This window comes from Eptatretus burgeri, chromosome 11 (assembly GCF_056783735.1).
Source record: "Eptatretus burgeri isolate ZD-2024b chromosome 11, Ebu_testis_v1, whole genome shotgun sequence".
NCBI classification, from domain to species: Eukaryota; Metazoa; Chordata; class Myxini; order Myxiniformes; family Myxinidae; genus Eptatretus; species Eptatretus burgeri.
This window is the reverse complement of record NC_140971.1, coordinates 89,710,307-89,725,183: the sequence shown is the minus strand read 5'-3', so window position 1 is coordinate 89,725,183 and position 14,877 is coordinate 89,710,307. Positions and strand designations below refer to the sequence as shown.

The window sequence follows — 14,877 nt, the reverse complement described above, 5'->3', positions numbered from 1 at the left end:
CCAAATAGATACAGCACTGCATTGAAATCAGAAGGAACCCGAACAAGCAAAAAGCAAATATGAAGTCATCAGGAGCAACCTGGACAGTATTCACATTTCAGCTGCTACTCCGATACCCTCAAACACATCCAAGCACAGTCAAATGAGCTTAAAAAAAAAAAAATTTAAAATTCTGGCTGCCGGACCATGCACGCGATCAGCTTGAAATTTAAAACATATTCCCCATCACTCCGAGATCATAATTTTGAAGTTTCATATCAATCGATGAAGCAGTTCAAAAGAAATGAAAAAATTTTTTAAACATTTTTGCTTCATCCAATATGGCTGTCAGACCATGTGACATCAATTATTCATGAATAAACTGGTATCCCCAAGGCTTGCGGAACATTTGTTTGAAGTTTCCCCTTGATCTGTCCAACCGTTCTGAAGATTTTTATTTGTTTTATGGTAAATCCAATAAGACTGACAAACCATGTGACCTGTGACCATGTGTGTGAAGGTTTTGTTCCTCATGGATAGGCGGTCACATGTGCACATTTTCACCTCGATCTGTTCAGTCATTTCAGGGAAGATTTTTGAAGGTTTAAAAAAAAACAAAAAAAAAAACAATATACTCCCGAATCATAACAGATGATATCAATCAATTATTTCTTCTTTGCTGTGAACCAATTTATCCCGAGATGACCCTCAAAATTTTTCCCACTGATCGGATGTCATGCTCTACACATGCAATTATGACGTCATAATGAAGGCACCTATGACATCATAAAAAAATCACATTCCCATGAGGAGTACTTGGCATCTGCCAAGTTTCAACTTTTTCCTTGGTGTGGTTTCAGAGATACAGAGGTCCAAAGTTTTTTCCATTTTTCCAACATGGCTGCCACACCACGTGACCTATGACATCATAATTATAATTAAAATATTCTATTGGAGTTGTCACTATGGTGAAAATTTCGTCTTGATATGCCAATCGGATGCAGAGAAAAACATTAAAGTTCTGTGCGGACAAACAGACCCAAATGCAATACCCTATCCTCTGGCGAGGGTAATTAGCTCAGGTGTAACCAATCACCTTCAAAATCATACACCAAGTTAATTGGCCTCAACCTGTGTTAAGTTGCAGTCATTCTGATTACTTCAGAATAAAATCAGCTGTTCCTGTAGGTTTCCTCCGCTGAGTGGTACATTTTGCAGCCTAGATTCAACCATGAGCACCAATGACCTTTCAAAAGACCTCCGGGATAAAGTTGCGTATAACAATGGGTATAAAAATATTTCAAAGGCCTTGAATATCTCTTGGAGCACAGTCAACACAATCATTAAGAAGTGGAAGGTGTATGGTACCACCAAGACCCTGCCGAGATCACACCGTCCCTCCAAACTGGATGACCAAGCAAGGAGGAGACTGATCAGAGAGGCCACCAAGAGGCCAATGGCAACTGTGAAAGAGCTGCGTACCTTTATAGCAAAGACTGTCACTGCGTGCATGTGACAACAATATCCCAAGCACTCCACAAGTCTGGCCTGTACAGAAGGGTGGCAAGAACGAAGCCATTACTCAAAAAAGCCAACCTTGAGTCCCATTTGAGGTATGCAAATAAACACTCCGGAGGTTCTGAAGCCGTGTGGCAAAACGCTTTGTTGTCTGACAAAACCGAGATTTAACTTTTTGGCCTAAATGCAAAATGTTACATTTGGCGCAAACCCAACATAGCACATCACCCAAAGAACACCATCCCAACTGTGAAGCATGGTGATGGCAGCATCATGTTATGGGGATGTTTCTCAACAGCAGGGACTGGGTGGACACTTGTCAGGATAGAAGGGAAAATGGATGGAGCAAAATCCAGGAAAATCCGAGGAAAACCTGCTGCCCTCTGCAAGAAAGCTGAAATTGTGACGAACTACACCTTTGAGCATGACAACAACCCAAACCACACAGCCAGAGCTACACTGGTGTGGCTAAGGAACAAAAAGATAAATGTCCTTGAGTGGTCCAGTCAGAGTCCTGACCTAAATCCAATCAAAAATCTGTTGCATGACTTGAACATTGCTGTCCATAAACGCTCCCCACGCAACTTGACTGAGGTTGAACAGTTTTGTCCAGAGGAATGGACAAATATTACCCAATCAAGGTGTGTAAAATTAGTAGAGACCTATCCCAACACTCACAGCTGTAGAGGCTGTCAAAGGTGCTTCCAGCAAGTCCTAACTCAGTGGGGAGGGGGGTGGACACTTATCAACCAAGATATTCCAGTTTTGTATTTGAAGACCACAAGGGGAAAACCAGAGATGCCACTTTTTATAAATTTCAGGGTTATTGCACCTGCCAATAGTTGGCAACATAAGGTTTCCTCTCACAATATTACTTTAACAAATAACCAGGGGTGTCACATAATTTATATGGTATAAAGTTTAGCCGTGCAATGAAAAAACAAGTGTTGTCAAAGCTGAACAAGTCGAAACCCAGAGTTGTCAGGACTTTACTCCTGGTTATCTCCCTTTCATTCATGTTAACTGTTCCATCATAATATTCAGAGTTGAGAAACTAAAAAATGAAAGGTTGTAAAACTTTCACAGCATAAACTCTGAGCACTACAATGGCCTATTTGGTTATATCATGAGCTCCGTAGTTGGTGCATATCGTGGTTCAAGCCTGGTCAAACCTTTATTGTGACTTTTATGGGACCCACGCCGTGGCTTAATGGTTAGCGCGTCTGAGTACCCATCCTCATTCGATGTACCCACCGCCCAATCAACCTGCTTAGGTATATGAGGGAGTCACATGAGGTGACTGCGGCTATCGCGGGGGTGGTTTATCCTTGGTTTCCTCCCGGTTTTCCATCATATTAAGTAGTACGGAGTAAGAAATGGAGAATCCGTCGTCATACAAGCGAAATACCCTTGAGTATGGCGTTGAACACCAATCAAACAAAAAACAATGACCGTTTAATGTTGAAAAAAATAATCTGTGATCACCAATGTCATGTAATGTATGCTAATAACCAACAAGCATGAATTTGCTGCACATCCTGGGTTAAAATTGCATGGCAATTATTAAACAAGGGAATAACCAGTGATGTCAGTTTGCAACATTGATTCGTTCTTTGCTCTTAAATTAAATAACACAGAAGCTTGGCAAATGCTACATGCTTAATTTGATCGGCCAATGATCACTCTTCCTTTTACTGGAAAAGAAATCTCTATGACAGTTATTAAACAGTCCACCAAAGTCTTGAAACTTTGATTTTCAGTTTCTTCAAAATTGACTTATCCTGACATCTCTGGTTTTCCCCTTGTGGTCTTCATTTTTAATTAATATGCTGAAATTTGTTTTTCACTTGCAAGTTGTGGGTAACGAATGTGGTAAATAAAGGTGGGAAAAGTCTGATTTCATGCAATTTAATTGCAGGCTATAAGGCAACAGAAGATGAAAATGTTGAAAGGGGATTAGACTTTCCATAAAACATATTTGTATGTTTTATGAAACTGTATTATTGTTGCAAACTTGACAAATATCAGTCTGCGGACTGCCTTGTCTGGTGGCAGACGTTCCAAATAAACTAAAATGAATGAATCAAAAAAGGTGATTTAATAAAAAAATAAATTGTGAAAAAAAAAATGGCAGTAAATTCTAGAATTAATACATTTTCTGACGCTTACAATATTTATTTCATTTAAATTTAATTATACACTTGAACACTGCAGTACACAAATTGTCTGCCATAATACAACCTTCAAATAACTTCGTTTTGCAGTACCTCAATTTAAATAAAGATTCAATGCGGGGGTATATAAGGGTGGAGTTCAGGACCGCTTCTGGACGACTTCAATTGCGTCACACGAAGCTTGTGGATTTTTTTTTTAAACTCTTGCCTGCGATGGCCCCGCATTGTTCGGCGGTCACTGTTTTTTTTTTTTTTAGCACGACAACGAAGGCACCTATGACGTCATTTTAAAAAAAAATCACATTCCCCGTGATGAGTACTTGCTGTGTGCCAAGTTTCAATTTTTTTCCTTGGTGCGGTTTGAGATACAGAGGTCCAAAGTGTTTACGTTTTTCCAATATGGCTGCCATACCACGTGACCCATGACGTCATAATTATCATTAAAACATTCTACATGAGTTGTCGCAGCAATGGTGAAAATATCGTGTCAATTGGATAATAATTCGAAACAGGAAACGTTAATCATTCGAAAACCAGAGAATACAAAGAAAACTAGAAAGGCACCGAGTGGAGCGCATACATCCGCCACGCAATGCCTGATCCAATAGAACATATCGAACAAAATAAATTATTGTGCTTCACAATATATATATAGGCTATATATAGTTTTTAGCCCCATCTTTCAATGGAGAAGAATCACTTAAAAAAATCAGATCCAGATTCAGGTCTTCACCAAAATCTAATCAATTCGTCCTTGTTACACACCCAACTTGCCCACAAAGTTTGGTCCGAATCCACCCATCACTTTTTGAGATATCGTGCTATATGTTAGTTTAACCCTCTCTCTCTCTCAATGGTGAAGAATCAATTAAAAATAAGTAATCAGATCCAGATCTGGATCTTCACCAAAATTGAATCAATCCTTCATCACACGCCCAATGTTTCATCCGAATCCGTCCACAAATTTGAGATATCGTGCTTTATATCGTTTTTGGTCCCATCTCCTATTGGTGAAGAATCGCTAAAAAATTTGTCGCTGGATCCGGATCTTCAACATAATCTCACCAGTTCGTCCTTGTCACACACCAAACCTGCCCGCAACATTTCATCCGAATCGGTCCAGAACTTTGGGATATCCTGCACATAAAACAAACAAACAGACAGGGGTGAAAACAACCTCTGTTTATAGATAAAGGCATCTGTTTATAGGTGAACGTGGGCGGCACAGCCATCGCAGGCAGGATGGCCAGCTTCACCCTGCTCTAATTCTAACTTTCCCTCATCCCTTTAAAGTCTGAACTATTTTTCAACTACCTCCTCCCCTTCCCGGGACGATGCACAGGTAAGTGCAGGGACTTAGGGGTTGGAGTGGAGTGGCCCGACATGACTCACTGGTGGAGTGCCCAATTGTGGTGCACTTACCCCTAATCCCCTACACTAAAAAATTAGTTCACAGATCTGTGCCACGACGATGCCTGGACCCAGCAAAGGCAAAATTAGTTTGGGGCACCGGTCCTTTCTCCTCCATGGGTTAAAGAACCAAATCTTGTCCCCCGGTGCGCACTCTTTCACCCAGCCCCACGTGTCATACCTGTGTTTCTTCTGCTCACCAGCCAGGAGTTGGCAGTGAGTGAACGCATGGATCTGCACCATGCTCTTTTCTAAATGACGTGCATACGCTTCCACAGATCCCTCACCTGACATCTGGTGGTTTTCGGCAAAGTAAATCTACCAGAGATTGCAACTCCCTCCCGTACAAAAGAGCAGTATGGGGCTACACGAGGTAGTCTCATGCTGGGAGTTCCAGGAAGTCATCATGAGATAGTCTTCTCAAGCCTAGTCTCAAACAAGTTCTCAAATCTCCTCAAACCCAATGAGGAATAAAATGCGAGGTAGCTAATTATCTGTTGTTATTAAGTTGTCGATAGTCAGCCCACATTCAACTATGTCTTCTATGTCTTCCTCCCATTCCCCTCTGGATAATCTTGCCAAGAAGCAGGAAAAGGAGAAAGGAGGTGGGGGGGGGGAGGAAGGGAGGGAGGGAGGGAGGGAGGAAAATAATCCAACTTTGTCTTTGCTGACATTATGCTGCCTTCAAACCATTTGTTGTAAAGGGGGGGTGGGAGCATGTTACAATATATGAAACAGAATGTATTCAGCAACCAGGTTTATTCAGCCCATCAGTACAGGTGGCTTTGCTGAGCATATCTATGGCTGAAGTTGATCGCACTGCAAAAATCTTTAAACAGACAAACTCCTTGGCCCCCCCCATAAGATTGGTCATCAATATTTTAAAAAAGGGTGCTTGCTGCAGGTCACCCAAAGCAGAGGGGTGGCCAGAGAACCCCAAAGGCAAAATATGCTAAGAAGGTTGGGTTAAATTTGAGCAATGCTAAACCCATTGTATAAAATGAAACAAAATGGTTGGAAAGACTGCAGTGTTCAAAAGGAGACAGGGTCAGGCACTTGAGAGATGGACAATGATCTCATAGTTTCTTTTCACACAAAGGATGTTTGGTAGGGATTGATAGGGGAAGAAGCAGAGCAAGATAGATATGTATTTTTATATATATATATATATAGATTTCGATTACAACAGTGATATTACAGCAAGACATTATCAGTTAATGAACTTAAACAAACATGCATTTAAATGGAGTAACCAAAATAGACAGAATATAAAAGTTTCCAGGATCCTTCACAAGGATTTATCTCTCGTTGGTGCTGTGATAATCGGGAAGATGGAGATGAGAACTGGTGAGGACACAGAAACGGTATGCGACACAAGTCGGAAATAAAATAAGGAAAAGGAGTGAAAACATGTGTTTGAAGATATGGAAAAGGCAAGGAATGCATAGTTACATAATGGCAGGGAGTCTGGAATATTTAAGGTACTCGGGTGGGTATCAAAAACCTGGCAGGAAGAGGCAATTAAGCCACGAAGCGAATCTGTCTGTCCTGGTTGGCACAGCAGAAGTGTGTCAGCCAGGAAACCTGAGGGCAAATAAAGATTTAAAATCCATCTTCAAAGTTGCAACAGCAAGTAATGTCTGCAAGCCATAAAGGTTTTAAAATAACATAAATGTAAAATATTCTAAACTGCTGGCCATGTCTTAAAAGGCAAAAGTTGCGACAAAATTAGCACAGAATCAACGATGATGCGACTCTGCCACATTTGCAGCCACAATCTCAAGGCCTCACAACATGTGCCAAGAACCAAGATCCAACGTGAGCAGCAACACAGGTTATCTGATCTTCTTGAACAAGGTACTTGGGTGTTGCACATGGGCTGCTGCATTCGAGGGTCATGGTGATGAGTGCCCGCATTTGAGAAAACAAGACAACACAAATTGAATGAGAAGGCCCGAGTTGGTACTAGGCCTGCTGCATCAACCTGTGGAGTGCCTTTAGGAGTTCCTGGAAGGTTGCTCGCCTGGTGGGTTCTAGATTCCAGCACTCGCGCATCATGTCATATATCGCTGGTGGACACTGGTCAGGTGCATCCATGCGATGACCTCTCTGTATGTGTACCACGACATCCTTCAGGGGCTGTGGAAAGGTATTGGGGTGGAGAAGATGACATCAAAGTGAAGTGGATAGGTAAGACTAGTTTGCATGCATGGACAATGAGCAAGCGGGTAAGGCTAAGAACAAATACATTCAAGGCTTTAAAGGAATGTGCAAGGGTTTGAAGGAAACAATTTCAACATCCACATGAGGATATAAATGATCGATCTTTTATACTACGGTACAATAACCCAATCCAAGATCACGAGTCAAGAGATCGTCTGGTGAGGATAGATGAAGGGTGATGGTTAAGGCGAGCTAACGAAGCCGTCAGCTTGGCGAACTCAAAAAGCATGCAAGCACATATATGCACACAGATTTAGTTATCAGGTCTTAAAGGCAGTGGGTTTGAAATGAGTGCTCAAGTGACATCCAAGATTTTTAAATTTTAATGCAAAATAGCAATGTGCTAAACCATTATTCATACAAACGATTGTGCTCGAGTTGGCCACAAGGCGTAGGTACGTACCACCCGTGGGTATGGTACACGGCCAAATGAATAAATCTCCCAAAGTAGAACTCCATAGCTCCAGACGTCTGATTGGGATGTAAAACTCTGGAGGTTAAAGGTGGACAACATGAAATTACGACTTAAGAGTTGAATGGGAAGCACATCATAATCACTCCCCACCAACCTCACTACCTCCCCTCCCACCCCCAACCTTCCCCCTTCCCTGACTCCTCTCCCCTTCCACATGCAAACAAAATTTATCAAAAATAAGTTAATAAAAGGTAACCAATTTTAAATCAGCATAGTTTTACTTCTTTTTGTCAGAAACCTGAAGGAGGGATGTCCGTAGAGCCTGAAAATGACCCCCCATGCCCACTTTCTTTAAAACTCACAGAAGGTTTAGGAAATGTATGCATTAAAAGAAACAAAATCCAAACCCACTCGGAATTGCTTTCCTCATTTATATTACACACAATTCATTACGTGTTCTCGCTTATGTGAAATGAACCAGCTGTGAGACTCCGAAAAAGCAAGTTTAAAACTTGAGTAATTCGACTGCGCGCAGTCGACGGGTATGCCTCCGCTCTCCCAAACAAACACTTGAGTATTGACATATTTGACCCTTGACCTTTATCATATCTGGCCCAAAATCTAATCAGTTAATTGCCCTAACTTTACCTTTGTATCAAGTTTGATGAAATTCTGTCCAATATTTGAGTTAGGGCGTTAAGAGTAAAAGTTCAGAGTTTGACCTTGACCTTTATCAAATCTGGCCCAAAATCTAATCACTTAATTGTCCTGTCTTACTTTACCTTTTTACCAAGTTTGATGAAATTCTACAATTTTCTTCTTGAGTTATCGTATAAACGAAAATCCGGATGGACAGACAGACAACCCGAAGGGTGCCGGAGGCATAAAAAGCAGAATTATTTATCGTGCATTATCGCAAACATCGCAGGTAAATACTAGTGAGGTGTTATGCACAAAGTTTTTCACTCCACAAGTATCTCAAGCTACTGGAATTTCCTTCTTCCTACACTTCCTGTACTCCTTCCTTATTTTCTAACTTTTCTCAGTATCTCCAAACTGCATCTTCAATGAATATAAAAATAAATGCTTCCTTCTTTTAAAACGTCCCCAATTTTTAAATTCTTCACTGTACTTATTTCGCCATGGAGTACCCGACGTTCTTCACAACAATCTGTTCCTCCCCTTCTTCATCATAAATATTATTTTCCAAAACTGTCAGCTAAGTGCTTGTTGACCAACCCTGCTCCCACACTTACAGCACCACCTTTATTGGGGCCTTCCACAAAAATTCTTACTTCCCATCCCATGGTCAATCTCCGTTTCTCCAATTTAGGAATTTGGAATCAGCATCCCTCCACTTCATGTCTCTGCTTTCTGTATCCCTCCTCACACCACCACCTCAAAGCCTCCCCCCCATCCTGTTCGCTCCCAATGCATCCTCCCCTGTACCTAACTGTGTGGACCTTAAACATCCGAGGTTTCCGCTCCAACCTGACGGATCACAAAATCCAAGCCGCTGCTGCTAAACCAGACATGTATTTCATAGGATCCTTTCTCCCACAGGATGTCCCCGACTCATTCATGTCTCCTTCAATGTGAGAGGTCTGAACCTTGCCCCGATAGCAGAATTGCACTTTCCATCAACAACTCAGTTTCTCACTGTCCTTGTACTGATCTTACCCCTCCCAACCCCCAGGAGTACTTTTGGCTGTGACTTCTCCTCTGCTCCCAACCTCTTGTTTGTCTGTGTGTTGTACTGTCCTCCAAACAGTGATGACTCCATCTACATATATATGCATCTCTGTGTCTGTCTCAACATGGACCAACTTTGAACCACTCATCCTAACTCTCTCTTCCTCATATGTGGCAATTTCAATTGCCACCATGCAAATTGGCTGTGTGTTGGTACCTCTCTCTCTCTCTCTCTGTATCGGCCATGGCACTTCATTCAGCAACGAACTTCTGTGACTCCATGGGACTGACTCGATCTGTGAACTTTCCAACCCAGACTTCTCCCAATGGCAAATCCTCCCTTCGAAACTTGGTGATGACCAACTTCCCTGCAAATGTCTCTTCCTCTTTCACTGCTCCAATTGGTTCATCCGATCATATGCTTGTGAAAATCAACATTTCTCTGGCTATTCTCAGAGAGGTGCCTCAATAACGGTGAGTCTGGTTGTTCAGTCAGGCAGACTGGCAGGGACTACAAGCAGCTATCTCTCTTTCAGACTGGTCTCCCATATCTACTGCCCCTGATGTTGACTCAACCGGGACATTCTTCCACAGAACCCTGATCTTTCTTGTGCACAGATCCATCCTATCTAGTCTTCAATTATCCTACCTTTTTCCCACCCATGGTACACTGAATGCTGTGGTGAGGCAGTTGCTCTGAAACAACTTGGCTTTTCTTCCTGGAAAGCAAACCTGACCAAAGGCAATCTCAGTGCATTCAACAAATCCTGCAACAAGTGTGCGTACACTCTCAGGAAAGCCAGAGAACAACATCTGTCCAACCTCAAGAATGAACATTCAAACTTGTCTCCCTCCTCTAAAACCTAATGAGGCCTTGTTTAGTACGTCTCCGGAGTACGCTCCCCTTCCAATGGCACCACAGCCGACTCCACTCGTGAGAAGGCCGAATGCCTCAATTCTGTGTTTGCTTACAAATCTTGTGTCCCAACCCCTCATTCTCTGTACCCACTCTACCCAGTCGTACCCAAATGCTCCGAGACTCTGCATATTTTGTACCTGAGAAGATGGCGAAGTTTCGAGCAACCCTCTTCTCTGATTCTGCAACTGGACCGGTTGGCATCAGCTCGTGTCCTAAAAACTTGCCCTGCTGCTCTTGTACATCCTCTTTCTGCTCCATGCACATCATTTGCCCAAGGTCATCTTACATCAGTCATCAGCTGGGAAATCAGCCAACATCACTGCATTACATTAAAAAACAAAAAAGGGTGCAAAAATAGATCCGCTTAACTGCAGACATTAGCCACTTCCAATAATCAGCAAGTTAATGGAATCGATCATCACAGTTGATATGAAAAGTTTCCTTTTCTCAAACGGCCTCAACTCAGATCACCAATTAGGATTCAGACCAGGGCGCTTTACCTTGGACGGGCTGCTCCTGCCCTCCCAACAATGGATGAGGCCCTCAATGTCAGACATGATATCAGGACCGTCTCTCTAAACACATCTCGAGCTTTCGATACAGTCTGGCATCCCGCTTCGCTCTCCAAACCATGTGGCTATGGCAATGAAGGCCAGTGATGAAGCTGAATCGATGGGCCTAGCACTTTCCCATCGCAAACAGGTCGGTGGTCTCTTTCTTCTACCGCATTTTTTTCTGGTCTGGCGCCCTTTGCATGCTTTTCCCTCCCCATTCCCCTCCTGCAGGTTTATGCAAGGTGCACACGGTCCATCGACCCTCATCTGGTGAAACACCCAAAATCCAAAATAGCTGCTCATCTCCACTCATTTGTTCCTCTTTTTTTTTTTCCCCCGCATCCTGTGGAACAAACTTTCACATTCTCTCAAATCTCATTCTTCCCTCCAAATCTCCAGAGACAGCTGTTCACCATCACCTTAGATCATCTCCCAGCCAAAACCATGACCTTTCCTACCTCCGTTAAACCCACTCCACACCTAACAATTTTCCAGATTTCATTTCTTGAGAGCTTGCTTCTGCATCCATCTTGTCCACCCCATGCATCCACACCTACCCCTCATTCCTCCCCATACCCATTATTGGTCAGAGTCCCTATATTTTGTCCTTCAACTCTGCTGTTGGTGTTCCCCCCTCTCCCTACTGTCCGTTTGTTCTGTTGCATCCTGATATATTGGGGGTGTTCCAGCTCTTCCACGAGCCTGGACTCTATGTAAAAAAAAAAAAAAAAAGCAGAAAGGCATCATTTGTGTTTGAGACATTTTGAAAGTCATGTATTGTTGAAAGGAATTCTTTTTTAATTTTTCTCTCAAATTAGCTTCTATGGATATATTTTTCTACAACTGCTCAAAGCAAAATCTTGTTCTTGCATCAACCTCGTTGATAAAAATGATAATAAAACCTTTTTTTTATTTTTTTATTTTTTAACAGCATTTAAGGCTCGGAGTGGAACTGCCACACACATCTCACACACATGGACATAGACTAATACACGAGACAACACAGGACTGTTAGACGAGACGAACACAGACAGTGAGCTTGGTTGAATGGCCGTCACTTCCAGGGGCACTCTGGGTAGCAACGACATAACAATGGAGCCACCTTTCTCACCGCACTCAGCAGGGCATTTCCAAAAGAGGAATTTCCTCTTCCCTGTGGATGCCAACCTATGGGAATGGTCCGTGCTCTATCCTTTTAAATGCTGAACGTCAAGAAAGGAACACGTTCCGTTTTTTTAAGTCTTTGGTATGACTTAGCTTGGGTTTGATCCACTTGACCTTCTCGACTCGGTGGGAATGCTCGAACCATTACATCACCGAGTCTAATCAATTTGCATACATTTACCTCAAGTTAAATTATAAGTAGATTTGGTGATGACAGAATGACTACGAAGTAGCTCACTCACCTTCAAGCTATCATCTGGGTATTATTCCTGACAACTATAAACTGTTCAGATCTCCCAAGGAATCAATTGAAACAATGGAGGATATTCATTTCACAGCTAGATTTCAAAGCCAGCTTTGACATCGTTTGCCCAGAGAGGTTGTGGCTGATGTTGAGGCCTATAAGTTCAAGAGACTAAACTTCTTCCAGTGGTTGATCCTGGAAATAGGTGAGTGAGACAGAGTGAAATACATGGATTGAATGCCAAATTCAAAGTGTGACATCAGCATATAGACCAGATCCTTCCCAAGTTAGCAGAGAAGGAAGCAGCTGTTGCCACCCTGTAAGTAGGATGCAGTATCGTACAGCAAAATGTGGAGTCACATGCAAAGAGGAAAAGACCGTTTCTCCAGAGTAGAGACCATTAATGCATACGATGTACAGGAATGGGAAAAATACACCATCTAGTGGAACTCTGGCCCATACAAGAAGAAGAAGAGAGGAAAAGGTTTCCATTTAGAGCTACAAGCTGATGCACAGTGGATGGAAGAAGTCAGCAAGCTTCATGCTTTGTGATTCAGAAACAAAGAGAATAGTCTTAAAGGTCCCATGACACTCAAAACTTTCTGGTTATTACCTTCGCATTCTGCGAAAGGTTATGTATTGGTCGCTGTGTATTTATTTATTTATTTATTTGTGAGAGTGAGTGAGTGAGTGAGTGAGTGAGTGAGTGAGTGAGTGAGTGAGTGAGTGAGTGAGTGAGTGAGTGAGTGAGTGAGTGAGTGAGTGAGTGAGTGAGTGAGTGAGTGTGTGTTATTCGCATAACTCAGAAAGTATTAAACCAAATCGCTTGAAATTTGGTGGGATGATGGGTTATTATCCAAGGAACATTTGATTAGATTTTGGGAGCGATCGGGTCAAAGGTCAAGGTCACGGAAAGGTCAAATTCGTATTTTTACCATAGCGCGGTCAATTTTGATCTAATTGGCATGCAACCGATGCCAAAATGTTCAGAATTCATTGCCCAATCTTGTGATGGGCGACATGACACAGTTACGTCATTACCCTTGTTAGCGGTTGGGGGTCAAAACCTTTCAAAATATGCGGTTTTTGTCATAACACGGTCAAATCAAAACCTATTTGCATGAAACCAACACCAAAATGTTCACTGTTCCGTTCCCCCCACTCTCATGCCAAGAACAAAAAAGTAGCGGAGGCGAAGGTATGCGCTCTACGGATTGCCCATTCTAGTTTATATATTAACTTGGCCTTCCGAGTGAAGAAATCACCCATGTTTCATTTTTTAAATCAACAATGGGATAATTAGACCAATATTTCAAACATTTCTAGTGCTTTTCACAACTTGCAATGCCCCGACCCTCAAAAAAGTTGAGTTCAGTGAACCGCACGTCACGTGACCGTTGACGTCATCTCCAGAACGCAACTCGCACAGAGTGGATTGATTAGACGTCGCGCGCCGTATAAAATACGTACAAATGTATTGGTGCACATGTGTTTGCTATCTCACTGATTGTCTTCTGATGAATGAATGTCTAGTTGGTATTGTTACGTCCAAGTTATGAGAAATAAATTACAAGTGGAGGCAAGCTAACAGCACTGTTGTTGTACATGCATTTATACCAAGGCCGTTGGCATGTGAATCACTTTTAATTAGGGAGCAAGCATAATTCATTTCAGAATTTTCTAATTTAAGACAATATTGGTGATGCAGCATGTTTCTGGTGGCAGAAAAAAAAAAATCTCTACACCGAGGACAATATGCTCTTAAAATCTCAACGTTTTCACAAACGTCAACTGCATGCCTGGTAGGGTAGGGTTCGCTTCGGATAATGAACGTCCCTGCTTCTCTGACATCGACAAAGGTATCGGGTAGGTAACATGCCTTGTAAAGGCACATGAGGAGTATATTTTGTTACTGTACAAGTGGGTCAGAATAATACAGTTTGCACCGGCACATAAACGAATATACTTTTTGCAATACTGTAAAGGAATTAATACTGACTGCACATGGTGATTTGCCCAAAATATTACAGCAATTAAAAAGTAAAGTACAATCATTAAAGATAAATACAGTAGACTACTCGTAAGTCGTCACCATCGGGACCGAGAAAAAAGTGACGACTTAGCCGTGTGATGACTTGCGCGTATGCGAACATTCATGATGACTGTGGGGTGAAGGATGAAGTCGCGCGTGGCCTGGACACGTACGTGTGAGAGGGCGCAACAATCTCTAAGCCGGCTATTGTACCAAAAGGGAAACACAATCCTCGGGGCATAGGTGGGGGTTCATTGGTGAGTTGGAAAGTGATCAAGCAAAGATGGAATTCATGAATCAGTTTATCAAAAGTAAAGATAATGAACAACTGTAAGACAACTCAGAAATCATCGGTGATGGTATGGTGACAAATTACATGACACACAGTCATCGTGGTGATGACTACCACTCAATACCTATGTGTAAGTGAGTGCGGTGATGTACAAAACAAGCCAATATAAAACCATGATCGGACTTCAACACAAAGCTCGATCGATCCTTTACTCCTTCGCGAAGTAATCCGTTATGTTTGACTGCCTCAAACTCTTGGGCA

General features: G+C 42.2%; 1 protein-coding gene across 4 annotated transcripts in view; it reads right to left on the bottom strand.

The window, feature by feature from the left end:
• Nucleotides 1-5,823: 5,823 nt before the first annotated feature.
• Nucleotides 5,824-14,877, bottom strand: part of CSK (C-terminal Src kinase) — a 104,162-nt gene continuing 95,108 nt past the window's right edge. For all 4 annotated transcript variants that reach the window (XM_085847333.1, XM_085847334.1, XM_085847336.1 and 1 more), the window contains exons 12-13: nucleotides 7,708-7,794; nucleotides 5,824-7,220 (exon numbers count right to left, since the gene is read on the bottom strand). In XM_085847333.1, coding sequence (XP_085703459.1) covers nucleotides 7,047-7,220; nucleotides 7,708-7,794 — 261 coding nt within the window. In that variant the 3' untranslated portion in view covers nucleotides 5,824-7,046. The remainder of the gene's footprint in view (nucleotides 7,221-7,707; nucleotides 7,795-14,877) is intronic.